The sequence below is a fragment of the Protomyctophum bolini genome, assembly GCF_963924005.1.
Source record: "Protomyctophum bolini genome assembly, chromosome: 12".
Classification (NCBI taxonomy): domain Eukaryota; kingdom Metazoa; phylum Chordata; class Actinopteri; order Myctophiformes; family Myctophidae; genus Protomyctophum; species Protomyctophum bolini.
The window spans coordinates 29,700,799-29,718,181 of NC_137873.1; the positions used below are offsets into that span (position 1 = coordinate 29,700,799).

The following is a 17,383-nucleotide window of genomic DNA, read 5'->3' on the forward strand; positions in this document are numbered from 1 at the left end:
TGTAGATGGACAGCACTCCATTGTTGCGATCTGGCTGCTGCACTAATCATGATATTTACACATCGTATTTACTGATAAATTGTGTGCAACAACAGTCGCGCGTCTGGTCGTTGAGCAAGGAAGGAATACGTCAGTTTATAAACAACGGGTTAGCAAAGACAGCTAACGTTAGCTGATTTTTTTTAAGAGCACGCAATTGCTTTGTGCTCAAGCTTGAGTTAACAAAAGCTAACGTTAGCATCTCTCTGTACTACGTCTGATTGTGTTTGGCTAACAGTTTACAAATAATGGTTATAATGGTTTATAAGTGCTATGTTATTAAAGGGACAGACCTAATAGGTTGCAATTGAGGTTCAATCGGTTGTCCTCTAGTGCATTTACATTTAAAGGCCTCACGACACTATTACACTTTGTTACTAAAATAACAATGTAATCGACATTGTTGGAATTGTAACCATGTATTGTTTATAGTCGTGTTTGCCAATTCAAACTCGGTTGTAGTGTACCTGAGGTGCACAAGTTCTTTGAAGTTACACCCCAAACAGTCAGCTCTTGTTTAACAACTTAACCCCTATTGGTTGACCTCACCGGAGTCCCCCAGGGCTCTGTAGTAGTTACCTTTCTGTTTTTCTTTGCTCTACATTAAATATCTATACTGAAAATGGCCAATCTACAAGCTCACAATGTGTTGCGTATTGTCAGCTTGTAGATCTGCTATTTTTCTGCAAAGTTTTCCCCACAATACGGATGCTGGGGTAAGTGGTTAACCCGTCCATGCTGAAAGAATAAAGTGAGCGTCACAATTTTCACAAAACAACACAAAACGCCATCTGATGAACTGGACACTGGACAGTGAAACAACACTACAGAACCATACATGTTTACACTGATCAATTGATCAGTGTAAACATTTATGGTTTAGATCTTAATTTAAGCCAGACAAACCTCCTAATTTTGTTTTAACCATAGGCAAGCATGTTTTAAATAGTTACCCCAAATTATGCATTTGGTTAATGTACTATGTAATTCGACATTGCGCCCACATATTAAGCAACTTAAAGAGCAATTGAAGTGCTGTCATTCATATTGAACAAATTAAAAATTCTCCACTGGTGATTGTCAAACCATTATTGCTAATGTGAGATCCAAGTAGCTTAACATTGTGTGGTGCAGGCTGCAGGGCAGGCCTGTGAGCCACTTTCACAATGCTGTCTGCAGTGCTAAAAAGTTTTATTCTACTTAATTTCCACCAAAAGTGACCTTAAATGGAGGGTGAGGGGTAGCAGGTTTCATGAGAGGAAGGCAAACGGTGTCCTGTGGCTAAAGTGAACAAAGGTGCACACCATGGACTTGTGTTGGTTACAATTAGGCTTACAGCCTTTGTTGTATGTCATCCCTACACTCTTTTCAATATATTTTTTCTGCTACACTACATTTTCAACATAACGGCACGTATAGAGGGATAACTTGAACATGACCCGATAGAGCCAGCAGCTATACTATTAAAGACTGTATACCTTTTAAAATAACTAAGATTAAGTGATACTCCAGGAAATTATGTATTTCTTTCCTCTAGTCTATGCCATTTAAAAATATAATATATTTGAGATATGGACAGAAAAACTTTGAACCAGGCAGCCCAAACAAAACAACTGGGTTTTCTTTTTTAAACCCAGGGGAGGTTGCTGAGCATAAATCCTCTTTTTCAGCAATACCCTGTTTTTTTCTCTCTCGCTCTCGCACATGCACACACGCACACAAACCTGGGAGCTGCCCAGTACAACCACAGTACTGACAGCCCCCAGTTGCAGGGTTCAGTGCTTTGCTAAAGGGGCGGAGGGATAAATTGTGGCCATTCACTACTTCCCCACCCAGATTTCTTTCTCCTAGTCCGTGGGTTTGAACCGGGAACCTTTAGATCTTTCTAATGTTTTGTGAATATGCACTAGAATTAAGTGTCACACACATGCACGCACATGCAGACACCTGCCTCACTACAAACAATGTGTTTGTTCCTGACATATAAGAGCACACGGACCTGGTAGAAGTGCGAGATAAACTACTGGGGCAAATATTCTATTCAAATTCTCCACTCAATTAGAAAAAAGTTGATTAGAGATGATCATGCAGCGATATTTGATTGCTCCAGAACTGGTTTATTTTGGCTGCCATTTTAACAGGGCATGATTGTGTGTGTGTGTGTGTAACTGTGTATCTTCTCTGGTCTTGTTTAGAATGTCATCAGAGGATAAGACTGTGGAGCCCTCTGACCATGGACCCTCACCGCCCTCCAGCAGTGCAGGGGGCACGTCCACAGGAAGCCCTGCCCACGCAGACAAGCGACCTCGTGGAAGGCCACGCAAGGATGCTGCCACTATCCCATCCCAGGCGTTATCCTCGTCCACATCCAAAACCAGGAAGAAGTATGTTTACATGTCATCCATTCGTGCAATACTGCATAAATTATCTTGTGAACACACGGGAAGTAATTTGCTTTAAAGTCCGGTGCTTGTATTTTTGTGGACACATATTGTGATGACCAAAACAAAAGTTGTAGTTCTCCATTTCTTTTAATTTATAGCCAGTCAAAAATGAAATCATGCTGCTGAGCAGGCGGACACTGAATGATCTCATGGACATTTACTGTAAATCTAAATTTGCAAATTGACTGAAAGATATGCAAGTTTTAACTTTAAACAGAAGTCCTGTACTGTACATAGCAGACAGTGGAGCGCTAGGCATCAGCTATATCTTCTGTTTTTGCATAGATATTTGTCTGTGTAAACAATAGACATTATTGTGGTTGTCAGCATCTCAGTCATGCTCTAAGTCTTATGTCATACTCTCACTCCCATCTTTGTCATCTGCATCTGTAGATATATCAGGCAGTGCCTCTATTGTTTTTTTGAGTGGTGCAATCACTCCTATAGACAGCTGTGTGTGTCCACATGGGTCCCTGGGTCTGTCCCTGGCTGGCTGTGACCGAGCACGAAAATAGCTTTTGGTTGGTTTTCACAACCAAGTGTCACTGTATATATGATGATTTGGGGTGTTACAGTAGAGGGACCCCCTGGGGAACCCCACACAGTAACTCTGTCATTTCTCAACCATTTCGGACACGGGACGGCTCGCCGGAACCGGGCCGGCCCCCTGGGTGTGTTCCTGGGGGTCTGGAGGTTCCGGGGACCCCCCAGGGACCCACGGGGACCCCCACACGGTAACTGTCATTTCTCGACCTTTTCGGACGCGTCAATTATCTAATGTAATCCTGGGCGCTACACGTCCTACGGGACATGGGGAGAACATGCAAACTCCACACAGAAAGGCCCTTTTGCCAACCCCGCCTCGGGTGTGGGCATTGATGACGCGGGGGAGAGAACACACCCCCAGCGCCCACAGCATCGAACCCAGGACCTTCTAGCTGTGAGGCGACAGCACTACCGACTGTGCCACCGTGCCCCGCAGTGTTGATAGCCTCTCTTTCAATGCCACATCATGTGATTTACATGTCTCCAATGAGCTCTTGGCCATTAAGACAAACACAAAACCAATAGGTTGATAGATACTTCATTAATCCCAGGTGGGAACTGAAGGAGTCTTTTGCAGCTTAATTTAACCGAAGTTAATAAAGATAGAAACGTTAATACAATTATTAAGAAGAAATAAAATGTTCAGATTTTATAGTTGAACAATTAATTGAACAATAATACATTTAGCAGTATCAGCTTAACTACTACAATTTCCAAATCACAGAGGGTAAGTTAATTGTCTTAAAGAGAGGGGAACACATTTCTGATCTATGTGCTCAGAGGCGTTGTAAAGCTTGTAAATAGGCTATTTTCACAATCTTTTTGGCAAATTTGGTATTAAAAGTAATAATTGTAAAGTAATATTGGGTTTAATGTTAAGTGAGAAAACAATGTTGCACAATAAGCTCTGGGAACCCCCCAAATAATTTGGGAACCACCAGTTTGGGGGTCCTCTGCTTTATTTATACATTTATGTTGAAAGTGTCTAATCTTATACAGCAAAAACTCAACATAATCTAAACTTGCCTTTTGTCTGAAAAATAGCAATTTTCTTGGAATACATTTACTTATACTTATTTTAGACGATGGCAAAGTCGTCTATATCAATAGGACACTTTGGTCGAGGTCCTCGTGACTTACATAAACAGCTCTCAAAGTAATAATAATAAGACCCATTTGATCCCACAGAGGAAATTCAGTTTTCAGCTTCACCCAGCTGAGTGCTTCTCAAGTAAGTCCAAGTAGTTAGGGGTTAAGTGTCAAGTTTAGAGACACATTGCTGGGGCTGGGAATCAAACCTGGGACCTTCTGCTTCCCAGGCGGGCTCTCTACCTCTTCAGCTCACACACTATTGCAAAGCTGATTCTACCAAAAATGTAAAAAACAAAAACAGAGCTCATCTGCTGAAAAAACTTAAGTGAGGTGCTGGAGTCACAGAAGTATAATATAAAAATAAATGGAAACTTCGCACACTCAAATCTGTGCACAATCAATAGATAAAGCTGATTCTGCCAAAATAGAAGATCTGGATCCGTTGATCCAAATTTCCCCCTAATTAAAATAACCAAATCCTCAAACATCCAATTATCCATCTTCAACCGCTTATCCGTAGTCGAGTCGCATGGGGCAACAGCTCCGCCAGAGAGCTCCAGACTTCCCTCTCCAGAGCAACATTAGTAACTTCCTCCTGGGGGATCCTGAGGCGTTCCCAGGCCAGTGTGGAGATGGAATCCCTCCATCTGGTCCTTGGTCTTCCCCGGGGTCTCCTCCCAGTGGGAAGTGCATCAAGGACCTCCCTAGGGAGACGCTCGAGAGGCTTCTTAACCTGATACCACCTAACCTGGCTCCTTTCCAAGCGAAGAAGACTCTATTCTGAGTCTCTCTCGCGTGACTGAACTTCTCACCATATCTCTAAGGGAGATGCCAGCCACGCGTCAGAAAACTAATTTGGCTGCTTGTATCCGCGACCTTATTAAAAATCACACATGTGAAGTGAAGTATGTATGATGTATTTTCATACATCATAACATTCCGGCCAATCACTTTTGGCGTCCTCACTTTTCTGTCATCACTTTTTATCCTCACATTCCGTGCTCAGCCAATCAAATCATCGATATGGGGTACACACAAAGCTGGGCATAGGAGGGGCTAGCGTCCCTCAAAAAATATTATAAATATAATATAAATATTATATAAATATTGTATATAAATACAAGTGATATTACACTGTCCAGAAAGCCCAATTCTTTCTAACAGAAGCATGCATCAATCCTAATGATATGCCCACATATGGAGATTTCTGTATTTGTCAGTCAGACCTTGTCATTTCTATGCCCATATTTGGAGATCCCTGGTGTCTTCAGTATGGGCATGCTCCATTTTGTACATGCGTACAGAGTACGGAGCTGACTGATTTGTTTGTGCCTGATACAACTCACTCCATATTTGGGCCTAGCTGCATTGGTTGCACTCCTTATATGGTTATGGCTGAGAGTGACATGAGCATGATGACGGGGTCCACCCACCGGCCCCTCCTCCCATTAGACATATTTAATGTGGATATTTATATCCATATTAAAATTGTTGTAAAATTAGTTCATTTTACTGATATATAATATACGTTTTGGTTGGCCTTTCCTTCTGCAGTGTACTCTCGTTTGGAATATAAACGCTTCTAGAGAGACTTTAGGTGTAGATTATGCCTCCCGGTTTTGGGGGGTAACGGGGTTTTTCAGAGTAAAATCTGCCTCATCTGCTGGCACTCTAGCGCCATTATTTTGCAGAATTCTCCGGCAAATCTAGTGTTAACTGCAGTTCTGAGACAACTTTCAGTGTTTTATAACAGTGCTACTCAACCCGCGGCCCCTGCTTAATGCATCTGCGGCCCTTCATGGTCGTGCCAATAAAAATATAATTAGATATTCTTATTGTTTTGAACAAGATTGTAGGTATTGTAGTATTTGTTCCAAGATAATGTGACATGCATGGCCTGATGTCAGCTGAGTATTAACCACTTACATATTTATTCACCTGTGATAATCTGTTCATTATATGTTCTCTTCACATTTTGTGAATGAAGCCTCATTTTCTAACTTCATCATTAGTCACAATGTTTTTGTTCATTGAGGTTTGACCTTGTAGATGTCTTTTGTTTTTACTGTGTCTTTCCTTCTTTTTTAGACTAGTTGTGTATTTGCGAACGCAGTGAGCACTTACTATGAGACCTAGCAGATCATGTCTGTCTGTCTGTCTGTGTGTGTGTCTGTCTGTCTGTGTGTCTGTCCCGCTATCCAAATATGGAGTGTGTTGCATCAGCAATCACTGAGCTCCATATATGGGCACAAAAGGGGCCAGGTCCACTCAGCTCCATATATGGGCACAAAAGCGGCACCATATAAGGAGTCCCCAAAGCAGCTATACGTCCAAAACCCAAATATGTACGAGCTGCGTTCGCTTCCCGCGTTTGCGCGTCTTACTCGTCTGTTACAAAATGAAATTGTAAACGTTTCAAAATAATACTGAAATCTTGATTCTTTAGCTTGCGCCCCTTGGACTTTTGGAATTTTGCTGAGTGGCCCCTGAGCCATCATTAGTTGAGTAGCCCTGGTTTATAGAAACTTAGCAGTCATGATATCCAAGTAATTACATTTTTCAAGCTGATCAAAACAAGTTGGTCAGAGTGAGTCCCTGGTCAGCCGAGCTCAAGATACCAAATGGCTACCTCTTTACTTATTTTACCCAGGGGTGTGTACTAATATTCATGATTTGGCTAAACAGCCAGATGAATTCAGGTAACACCAGCACAAAACCTTCCCAATCTTTTATTGTACAAAGTGCATGGCTTCTTTGTTATTTCCATAGCAACACATAATGCAGCTTAGAGCTGCTGTGTAATATAATGCCTGCATGGTTCTTAACTCTCTCCTTACTCTGTCTCCTCAATCAGTCTTAATACCAAACTCCCAATGGATCGTTTAATCTCTAAGCATCCAGATGATGTGGTAATGCCACAGTCTTAAAGCCCACTCCACACCAATGATTTGCTGTGCAACTCCTTGCAACATGCAACTACTTGCAACCATTATCCCCAATGGCAATTGCAAGTAGTTGCATTGGTGTGGTTGTCCTTGTTGCAAGTAGTTGCATTGGTGTGGTTGTCCTTGTTGCAAGGAGTTGCATTGGTGTGGTTGTCCTTGTTGCAAGGAGTTGCATTGGTGTGGTTGTCCTTGTTGCAAGGAGTTGCATTGGATCAGTTTGTCTTTAGGATGACTTGTGACAAACTTGGTTTATGTTATTACTAGGGCTGGGCAATATCCATGGACAAATATCACAACATTTTGTTTAGCCAAATACCTCTATCGATAATGTGCCAATTTTCATTACAAGAAAAAACTAATTATCAAAAAAAGCGTTAAGTTATTAAATCCAAGAAAAGACAACACGATATTAAGATAACCAAAATCCATATCCAATCATATAAGTGTTGGATATCAATATATTGCGCAGCCCTAGTTAATGCTGGTGATAACTGGTGGTGTCAATTTTGGTATTGACACTGATCATAGTAATGATTGCTTGGTTAAACTTCTAATTATATTGAGGCTTGCTTTATAAAAAAATACATATCGACTTAGTACACACTAACAAATCTAAGAAGGATGCATAATTATATTTGCTTTATTCAGATAACCATACTGTTATTTGAGCGGTGGTTTTTGCATATGGCTTCCTCGGGCTGAATGAGGTTTTCTACATTTGCTGTTCATAATTGTAAAGATTGAGTGATAACTGATAATTGGTGTAGCCTAAATGATAAACTAGGACCAGGGCTATATATACACGTTACAAGTGGACCTTTTCCTTAAGAAATGGATCCTGATAAATTAAAAGTAGCTGTGGCCGGGCGGCCCGGGCCGCAGTTATAAATGATTGGTGACATGTTTTTCGTTGTTATAATAGTGAAACAAACGGACATACACTGGCATTGAACAAGTTCATTCAACTCTTGCATAGCCTGTGATAAACCCTAACATTTCTACTCAAATATATATATTATAAACCTATAAATGTAAATTGGTATCAATGCACATAATACATGTCTCCTGTTTAAGCAGCACCTTTGAGCCATAGCTCTTGTGGACCCTGTTGCAGTTCATTTGGTTCCCCAATACTCTCTTGTCCATTCCACTCCTGCTCGATCCATGTCTGTTTTTCCAGTCTGCTTTTTTAGAGCTGGGACTACTTACCACAGCATTATTTTCACCCTCTTTCTTTTTTTTTCTCCCTTGGTCTCTCTCTCTCTCTCTCTCTCTCTCTCTCTCTCTCTCTCTCTCTCTCTCTCTCTCTCCCCCCCCCCTCTCTCTCCTGTTAGTTGGATTGTGGGGGATAAGTTGCGCAGGGTATGGGGCAGGGTATGGGGGTTGGACGCTAGTCTTGAGGTTTGTCACTGAAATAAAAGGCTGTCTCAATGCTGAAACTTGATGCTTTTGATGGTGTACTGTGTAGCAGGCAGCCCATGTGAATACGTCACCAAGCACACAATATTGTGTTTGCTCACATGATTGCAGTCTTGGATGAAAATGTCATACAGTCTGCATTTATGTGTGCCTTTTGAATATGATTCGTTACCAAAGAAAAGTGCCTGCAATTGAAATGGTTTCCTAGGCGCTGTCATCTGTCTATCCACAATACTGAAAATCTCCAGTATAAAACGCATTAAACACATTTATAGAGTTCGACATCGAAGTTGCGTTTTGAACCTAGACTAGATGTCTGTAGACACATCTCCCACGGTTGTCATAGGGCAATGGGCATATACCAGTGCTGTGAGGATGCGTGACTCAGTTCTTAGCATAGGCCAGAACTCTAGTCTATAAGGTGATAGGTACGATTGGTTTATAAGTTGTTACAAAGGAGTGATTTATTTATCCAAAACATTTATTTTCACGATATTTAATTCGGCCACAGATTATTGCATAAAAAAAAAAATCCATGTTTTCAAGTGCACATCTAGGCTTTCGCTTTCATTTTTATTTATTTGTGGTTGTCAAAATGATTCAAGTCTACTGCAGTGGCAAGTCCTCATACTTCATTCATGCTGTTGAGTTTGAAAAAAATGTTTGCCCATGCAGAGTTCCTTGCTATCATTTTAGGTTTTTAGGGTTGTAACTTGTTCCTTATCTAGACATGGAAGTCATTTGGAGGGAGGGGTTGATTTGGCTTCCAGCCGATAGTGATTTCTCTCTCCAGTGGCACCGAAAATTACCCCCCTGTGCTTCCCACCCCCTGCATCCTCCGCTGCACCCCTGAGACACGCTGCTCTCATTTGGGCTCTGTCTCGCTCCTCACTTAGCACACTCACGATGGATGTTGCTGTTTAATTTGTATCCATGACAATTATCCCCTACACATGGCGCTTCCAAGATTGGGTTAACCGAGCTCCCATTGGAGGGTGCCGACAGTGATAGATGTGTGTGTGTGTGTGTGTGTGTGTGTGTGTGTGTGTGTGTGTGTGTGTGTGTGTGTGTGTGTGTGTGACTGTGCATGCACGTGCATGCACACACACACACACACACACACACGCACGTGCGTGTGCAAGCGGCAAGCGCATGCTAGTCTTTGCACATGTGCACACATCCATTCGCCTGTGTGCATACAGGCGTATGGGCGCATATATTGAGGCATGTTTTCTCTGCTGACTGGGCAGTTTCCATGAGATTTGACAAGGGTTACACAGCCTCGGTAATATCTTACTTTTTGTGCAATATATATTAGTCAGCCTATCTTCAAAGGAATGCAGAACGGGGCATGTGAAGAGAAGGCCATTGTTGCTTGGGGTTTTGTAATGGCACTGTTGGGGACTACTCATCAGGAGGGAGATAATGGTGATTTGGATCAAAGTATGTCCATCCATCATGTGATCAGAAAACAAATAAAATACAGTGGCTCTCTGCCAAGTATTTTGGAATGGTGGGCGATACTGCAGTAGAAGGTTATTTGTCTGAATTGAAATATTGCCTGTATATAAACATGGACTGATGGACAATACATCACAATTTGACACACGAAGACCGGCTATAAACAATTCATACTACTTGCTAACTCCAACTTGCTTGTAATATCTGTAAACCATGAAAAAATGGCAATTCTCATTGTATCTGAGTTTTTTTTTTAATGTTTTTTTGTGGCTTTCGCCTTTATTTAATAAAATGTCTTTACAGAGGGACAGACAGTAGGCTGACAGGAAATGGGGAGAGAGATGGGGGGGGGAGGTGACATGCAGTAAAGGCCGTCGTGATCGGGCATCGAACCCGCGGCACACTGCCAGACTTGGGCTAACGTCCAAGGTACCTGGACCGCTGAGCCACGGCCCAGGCCTGAATCTGAGTTTTTAATCACTTTGGCATCGGTTTGAGCATCGGTACATACGTAGACAGCGTTGCACTGAAATTGGTGACCTATTGCATTCTATGACTCCACAGAATCAGATTGCCATGGCAACTAGAAATCCAAAAACCTTCCAATGGACTGACGAGACATTGTTAGCAGAAGACGTGACAACATTATCTCAGAGTTAAATGGACACTGAAGATTTTATTGTGCATGTTCTTGGAAAGACTTAAATGTCACAGGCTTTCACACTTCTGACAATTTAAAGGGGAGTACCACCCTTTTCAACATTAAACGATCGGTCATTAACTTACCTTAGAGCAGATTGCACGTATTCGTATGGTGGATGTACTCTTTGAACTGCCCTCTAGGCAGCCTCGCACATGCAGTCTAGAATGGGGAATTCCATCCCCGACTGAGACCGGGTGGCTCGTGGATTTAAAATGAAGACAACGTTTGAGCCTTTTCAGCCAATTCAGGTTTATTTGGTTACATGCTATGTCTTGTGTGAAACAGAATATATACCGGTACATGTAATAACCATGTGCCATTATAAACTACTAAGAACATTCTTACCTTCGCACGGTGGCGAGAGTAAGAAACTCCTCCGTGACAGTAACGTGGCAACCTTTCTAAATGAACGGCCAGAGCCTTCCAATGAGGCGCCAGAGCGTCGGCAGCACGTTGTCGCATTACTAATTCAAGTATTTACGTCACGGATGATTTCCCTACTTCGGTATGTCCACACAAAAGAATGAATATTCGCTGTCAAAGTAAATCTTAGTAGTTTATATAGTGGCATATGATTATTTCACAAAACACACACACAGCGCTCAAATAAGTCTTCATTTTATATTCAAGCCGCACTGTTTCAGTTGGAGTTTAAATTACCTGTTCTAGACTGCGAGAGGGTGGGCCAAAGAATACATCCACCGTATACTTGAGCACAGAATGGAAGAACCTTTTTCTTATTTCCACACTAACTAAATAAACAAACATTAATAAATAAATATTAAGCTTGGAAAATAAGAAAAAGGTTTGTGTGCATGTGTGAAGGGCACACACAGGGCATGCCCATACAGTATAATGGGAACATACTGATGATCAGCGGCTCCATATAGTATGGGCGTAAAAGCGACGTAGGTGTGAGGGTCGCATAGTGGCCTTAACTCAATGGGTGGGTTCGGATATGCGCAACCGGGAGCGCACTCGCGTATTACTTTGTATTGCACAGGGCGCTCTGTGTCCGCTATATCCGTCATAACAGCCAGCTGCAGAAGGCGCTCGTTTATGAACATCTACTGTATAATCAGTTTGTGTGATGCAGCCTCTGCCTCAGCTCACAGCTTCACATGGCACCGTTCAGAGCATGGGTTTTATGCCGTTCAGAGACTATGGGTTTTATGGGTAAGACTCCCATTGGCTTAGAGGCAACCTAGAGACGAGGCAGCCAATCACGGAAAAGTGTCCAGTACGGCTGCTATTAGAGGTAGTAGCAAATGTAGTCCAGGCGCGTTTCAAGCACCTGGCCCAAATTGCAGATTGAAATGTTAGATTTCATCAGGTCTTGTTTCTATATGAAGCCTGACTGAGCTTGCCATGTTCATCTTTTGGAAGAAAAGAGAAACCCAGAAAATGTAGCATTCAAAACTGTGCGTCCCCTAGATGCATCAATAGTGAATTTGAATGTGTTATTTCTGATTTGAATGCGTTGGAGTGACGCATACCTAACATCATCACTGAACTGTAGTTGCAATACCAAAATGATTTCAAAATATTAACTGCACAACACAAGCATGCAAATTGAGCCAATGTGAAGTAAAACTTTATTTGAATATTCCAGTAAATAATGATATCCCAACATTTAAACACAATAATTTTACTTATTGCGAATTCAGTGAGCACTTACTATGAGACCTAGCAGATCATGTCTGTCTGTGTGTCTGTCTGTGTGTGTGTCTGTCCCGCTATACTTCCAAATATGGAGTGTGTTGCATCAGCAATCACTCAGCTCCATATATGGGCACAAAAGGGGCCAGGTCCACATATACAGTAACAGCGGGACAGACACACAGACAGAAAGACAGACAGACATGATCTGCAGGGTCTCAGCTGCGTTCGCTTCCCGCGTTTGCGCGTCTTACTGGTTTATATTGTTATAGTCATTGCCAGATACCAAGAAAGTATTAATCATAAATTTTCACTAGAGCGGTGCCCGTTGGGCACTGGCCTACTTGGAACGATGCAAGTTGGAAATACATGCCCCAGTTATTATGTCTCTGTCCCCTTTATGCCCATATATGGAGTTCTTTGTCAGGCATGCCCAAATATGGAGTCTATGCAGATGTCAGAACATCATTGTGATGTCAGAACAGGCAAACAGGCCATATATGGAGATCTAGGGTTGATCAGGTGTGATCAATTGGCTAATTTGGACCCTGTCCAGAACCTGGACAGAGGCCTTTGTGCTGGTTCTGGACAACAGTGGGTCCGACCGACTCAAGGCCAGGCACCACTCCCTGTGGTGCTGTGGAACGCGTTTGTCGAATTTGAAGTCGGTGGGGAAAACGGTTCTCGAGTTAACGTGGATTACAGACGTACACACAGACGTGGTGCATTATAGATAGCTGATGAGATGTGTGTTTATGAATTATGATGACCGTACGTTTTTTGGTGTCACCTAATAGGCTTGGCCCGTATTCCGGCTTGGAAATCAACTAGCACATGTTTAGCACTGGCACTTCAATTAGACAGTAATGAGTTGTCCTCCCAAGGGGCTGGAGGCTGGAAATGATGAGACTAGCTTGGCAATGTTTTTTTGTCTCTGAAAATAAACACATGCAACTCAAATTTGATGTGTGAGCAAGAATGAGTCATTGGTAGAAAAACGTACCAATGAAGTATTGGTGTAAAAAAGAATTGATTCAGCAATCACAATTCGGCCGTGCAGCATTGCAATGCAGCAATGTGACATAATCGATATTAATGATATTATTATTATTAATTATAATATCATTATAATACTGTAAATAAAATATGTTTATCTGACTGCTTGTATTGACTGATGAAAATGTTGTCATGTTGTGCAGTAATATAGAAAAGTTTGATGTATTTGCAATGCATCGTAGAATCAAATCGATTTGAATCGTTACCTGGTGAATTGCAATGTAATTGAATTGTGAGGGCAGTGCCCAATGCACTGCACACCTCTACAATGAAGACATGTAGCACACCAGCTACACATGCAGCCTACATAACATTTGGAGTTCAAGAAGTGCCCCCAGCCCTCTTGGGAAACATCTGGTTGAATTCCCAATCTTTAAAGCTCACCTATCAAAGCAGAGAAAGCCCCGTCCCTGGAGTCCAGCACATGCCTGCCTGCCACTACGGGTCCCAGCTTTATACACCCCCATCTGTAGACTCTACCACCGCCACCCTCCTCTACGCTGTCGCCTTGCCCAGCGGCCTGAGTGCCTCCATTAAAAATCAGTGGCAGCTGTGACTATATTTAACTTATTCATGAATACCCCCCTCCCTCTCCCCCTCTATTGCTATCTCTCTCTCTCGTTTCTTGCTGCTTCTTTGAATGGCTTCTCATCTACCTCCTTTCTGTGTTTCTCCTCTCCTCAGGGGTCGCACCAGAGGGAGGCTTGTTGTGGACGAGGAGGACAGCATGGACGGGACTGAGATAACAGAGTCCGTAGGCCCTCAGGACACAGGTGAGTCCGCACAGCACTACCTTCCGTCCACCATGTTACCACGGGGGGTGAACGCTGGCGGGAGAGAGTGAACTCAAAGTTGAACCCGCTGCACATGCAGGCAGCCTCTCACAGGCAGCGCCTCGGAGGGTATTTCAGGAAGAGGCAGAGGAGAGACTCCCCTCTCCTGGAGAGGGATGGATGAGAGCTTTTTCTTGGCACCCCATGCTTCTACTTCTGGGCTGTAATTGAAAGGGTTTAGCTTGAGCTGTGAAGCTGCAGAGGGGTGTATTTTTCTCCCCCTTCTTTTTTCGCTCCCTCTGCCTCTCTCCCTCCCTCTCTCCTCCTCCTCCAGCACTGAGATTGGCATTGAGGTGCAACAGGAAAGAGCCCAAGGCTAATGCCCTCTAAAAGCTTTTTAAAATCCCGTCACTCTCCCCAGACCCATTTATGTGCTTTTTTATGTGTACATCGTGTCACGTGACTGCACCGCCCATTCCCATAGATCTCGGTGCTGTCATGGTGCGGCGGTGGGAATAGAGTGTGTGTGTGGGGGGTGTCACCAGTGGGCAGCTTTTGTTTTTCTAAGCTCCAGTTTACCTTAGAGCAACATCGGGCAGCTTCTTTTTGAGGGATAAAATAACCCATTTAGGCCTGACATCGACATTTTAAAAATGCCTTTTTTTCTGAAAAACCTCATGTTTCTATATCAGTGGTTCTCAATATTTCATGTCAAGGACCCCAACAATTATATGTAATATGCCGCCGACCCCCATCTGAAAAGAAATTGTTCCAGGGGACCTCTCCAGAAGCAAAGTTTTTAGTTAAAAACTGAAACTCTGAAAGAATATTCAAAGATTTGAGGCACATTTTCACAATTTTTCAAAAAGAGCAGACCTACAAGCTTGTAGATCTGCTGTTTTTCAATAGCTAAAGTATAACATAGGCCTAATGCTTAAAACACCAAAAGGGGTTCCCGCCCAGAATGGGATAATCCAACAATAGATACTGTATTGAATACAGAACTGAATACAGTCTTGCATTCTACAGCCCAGGACAATAATCGAGGAACTCCTTTATGAAGGCCTCTGCAAGGGTTTCCTCAAATACTGGGAAGAACTTTGTCACATATAATTGTTGATTTAACCCCTAATATTCACAGTATGGTGGCATGTTTATTAAATGTTCATAAACACCAAATCGAAACCGAAAGCCACAGATGTATGTCATAATCCAGACTTCAGAGTGCCAAAGCACCTAGCTTGCCTTGAAAACTCTGCGTTCGAATACTGTGTAAATAGCAGACGTTGTTGGTCCATCAATTACTTTTAGGAATCCGTGTTTAGGACCTAAACACACGAAACACGACAACATAATGGTTGTGGTATTTGGTATATAAACTAAAGTTCAGGTTGTATACCATAACCAAATTATTTTGAGCATTTCAATTCCCTATTTTCAAACACTGCACGTGCTCACTGTAGCCTACTACGAGCTGTTATTCCTGTCTGCCAGACAGTGCCCACACACACACACACATATTCCCTATGCTGTGGTGGTGATAGTTTGAGCTGCCGAGCTGACAAGAATGCTGAGCGAGTTCTAAATTTGGGTGTATTTTACTCAAGGGAAAGATGACGGCAACAAACACACTGGAAGACTTTTAAAATCCAACGAACTGACTGTGAAATATCTTGGAAGCACACATAAGACTGACTTACAGTACCTATAGGTTAGTCATTATTCCTGGGATCCATTCACTTGTCCATCGTTAACCAACTCAAACTACAGGATCAGAGATGTCTCCAAACTCCAGTAGAATCCAAAGGATCTTCAGTAGAATTTCTTGCAAATTTCACACGATAGTTTTTTCACCCGTAGTTGTTGGCCCAATTTCAGTCCAGTGAATAAAGAAAGAGTGAATGGAACCTCTCCTGGGAACTTAAAAAAAGATATATAAATAAATAACATCATAACCAAATATCTATTCGCCCAAAGACCACAGGCAGGGTTAAAAATATATAAAATGTATTATACATGCTAGATAAAATATTCTCCGCCTCCCCCAATTTTATTCTGGTGAGTATTTTGCACAATACATTGTGGTCTAAGACGGGCTCCTTATTACGTGCATGGGTGATGTTTTTTCTGCCTCCATTGTTATTGCTGTTATGTGCCTCTGGGTCCCCTGTGGGTTTACTGTAATCAGTGCTTGCGCATATGGTCCCCATATTTTTACCATCCATCTCGCTAACAAAGGCTGTGTTTTTGACCTGAAGCGAACTGAAACTAACACCAGGCAATATGTCTTAAAAGTCATATTACAACATATGAAAAGCAATCTTTCTTTTCTTATCTTATATTGATCGCCATCAAATGTTCTGCGTCTCAAAATGGTAACCGCATATATTAATAGAACATGAGATAGAGGCAATGCTGAAAGCTTTTGTCCTGAAAGAAACTTCAACGTCTTCACCATGGAGGTTGTGGCTTCGAATCCACCGTTGGTGCAACTGGCTTGTCGGGTACTATCTACGAACACAAATGGCCTGTGTTCGTAGGAGAGAAGCCAGGCGGGCAGGGTGATAACATCTAATCCTACGGGCTGGGGCGGCACATGTCAGTGGGGAGTGTTAGGCGGGAGGAGCAGGACGAAGGCTCTACGTCCTCCTGGTCGGAGCTCCTCACTGGCAGGTGAGCCAGTAGGATACAACAGCAGTGACCAAACAGAAATGTGTGTGTGGGGAAGAATCAACTAGTAACAACTAAATTGGGGAGAAAAAGGGTAGAAAAAAAAACTAAAGATATTCACCTCTCATACAATAGAGTGTAAAGCATCTCATTTATAGGAAACCTACTGAATATAGTTATATATCATGACCACCAAAGCGTGACCAGTAAATAAACCACACTTTCCACGCATGCTCTCCAGGATGGGGCACAATTATTTTTATCACTTTTAATAGTAGCCCTAGTGACTGCACCTTTCAATATAATATAATATAGAACAGTGGTTCTCAACATTTTTAATTTCAAGGACCCTATATCTCAGAGTGGCAAATGGAACCCCCAAGGAACCCCACTTTGAGAACTACTGGAAAATAATTGGTGGGGCGCAGCATTGATCTAAATGAAAGAGTGTACAGTGTGATGTCTTTCCGTCTCGGACGGATCAGCCAGCACTAGCAACATTTGCATCTCGCGAGTGGCTAGCGCCTTCTGTAGGGGGGGGGGGGGGCATACGGAATACGGACGTTTGTTATACAC

At 42.5% G+C, this 17,383-nt stretch overlaps 1 protein-coding gene across 5 annotated transcripts in view; it reads left to right on the top strand.

Moving 5' to 3' along the window:
* LOC308326352 (histone-lysine N-methyltransferase 2C-like) overlaps positions 1 to 17,383 on the top strand; it is a 94,568-nt gene that overhangs the window by 1,647 nt on the left and 75,538 nt on the right. For all 5 annotated transcript variants that reach the window (XM_080779160.1, XM_080779162.1, XM_080779163.1 and 2 more), the window contains exons 2-3: positions 2,235 to 2,423; positions 14,049 to 14,137. In XM_080779160.1, the coding sequence (XP_080635286.1) occupies positions 2,236 to 2,423; positions 14,049 to 14,137 (277 nt within the window). In that variant the 5' untranslated portion in view covers position 2,235. The remainder of the gene's footprint in view (positions 1 to 2,234; positions 2,424 to 14,048; positions 14,138 to 17,383) is intronic.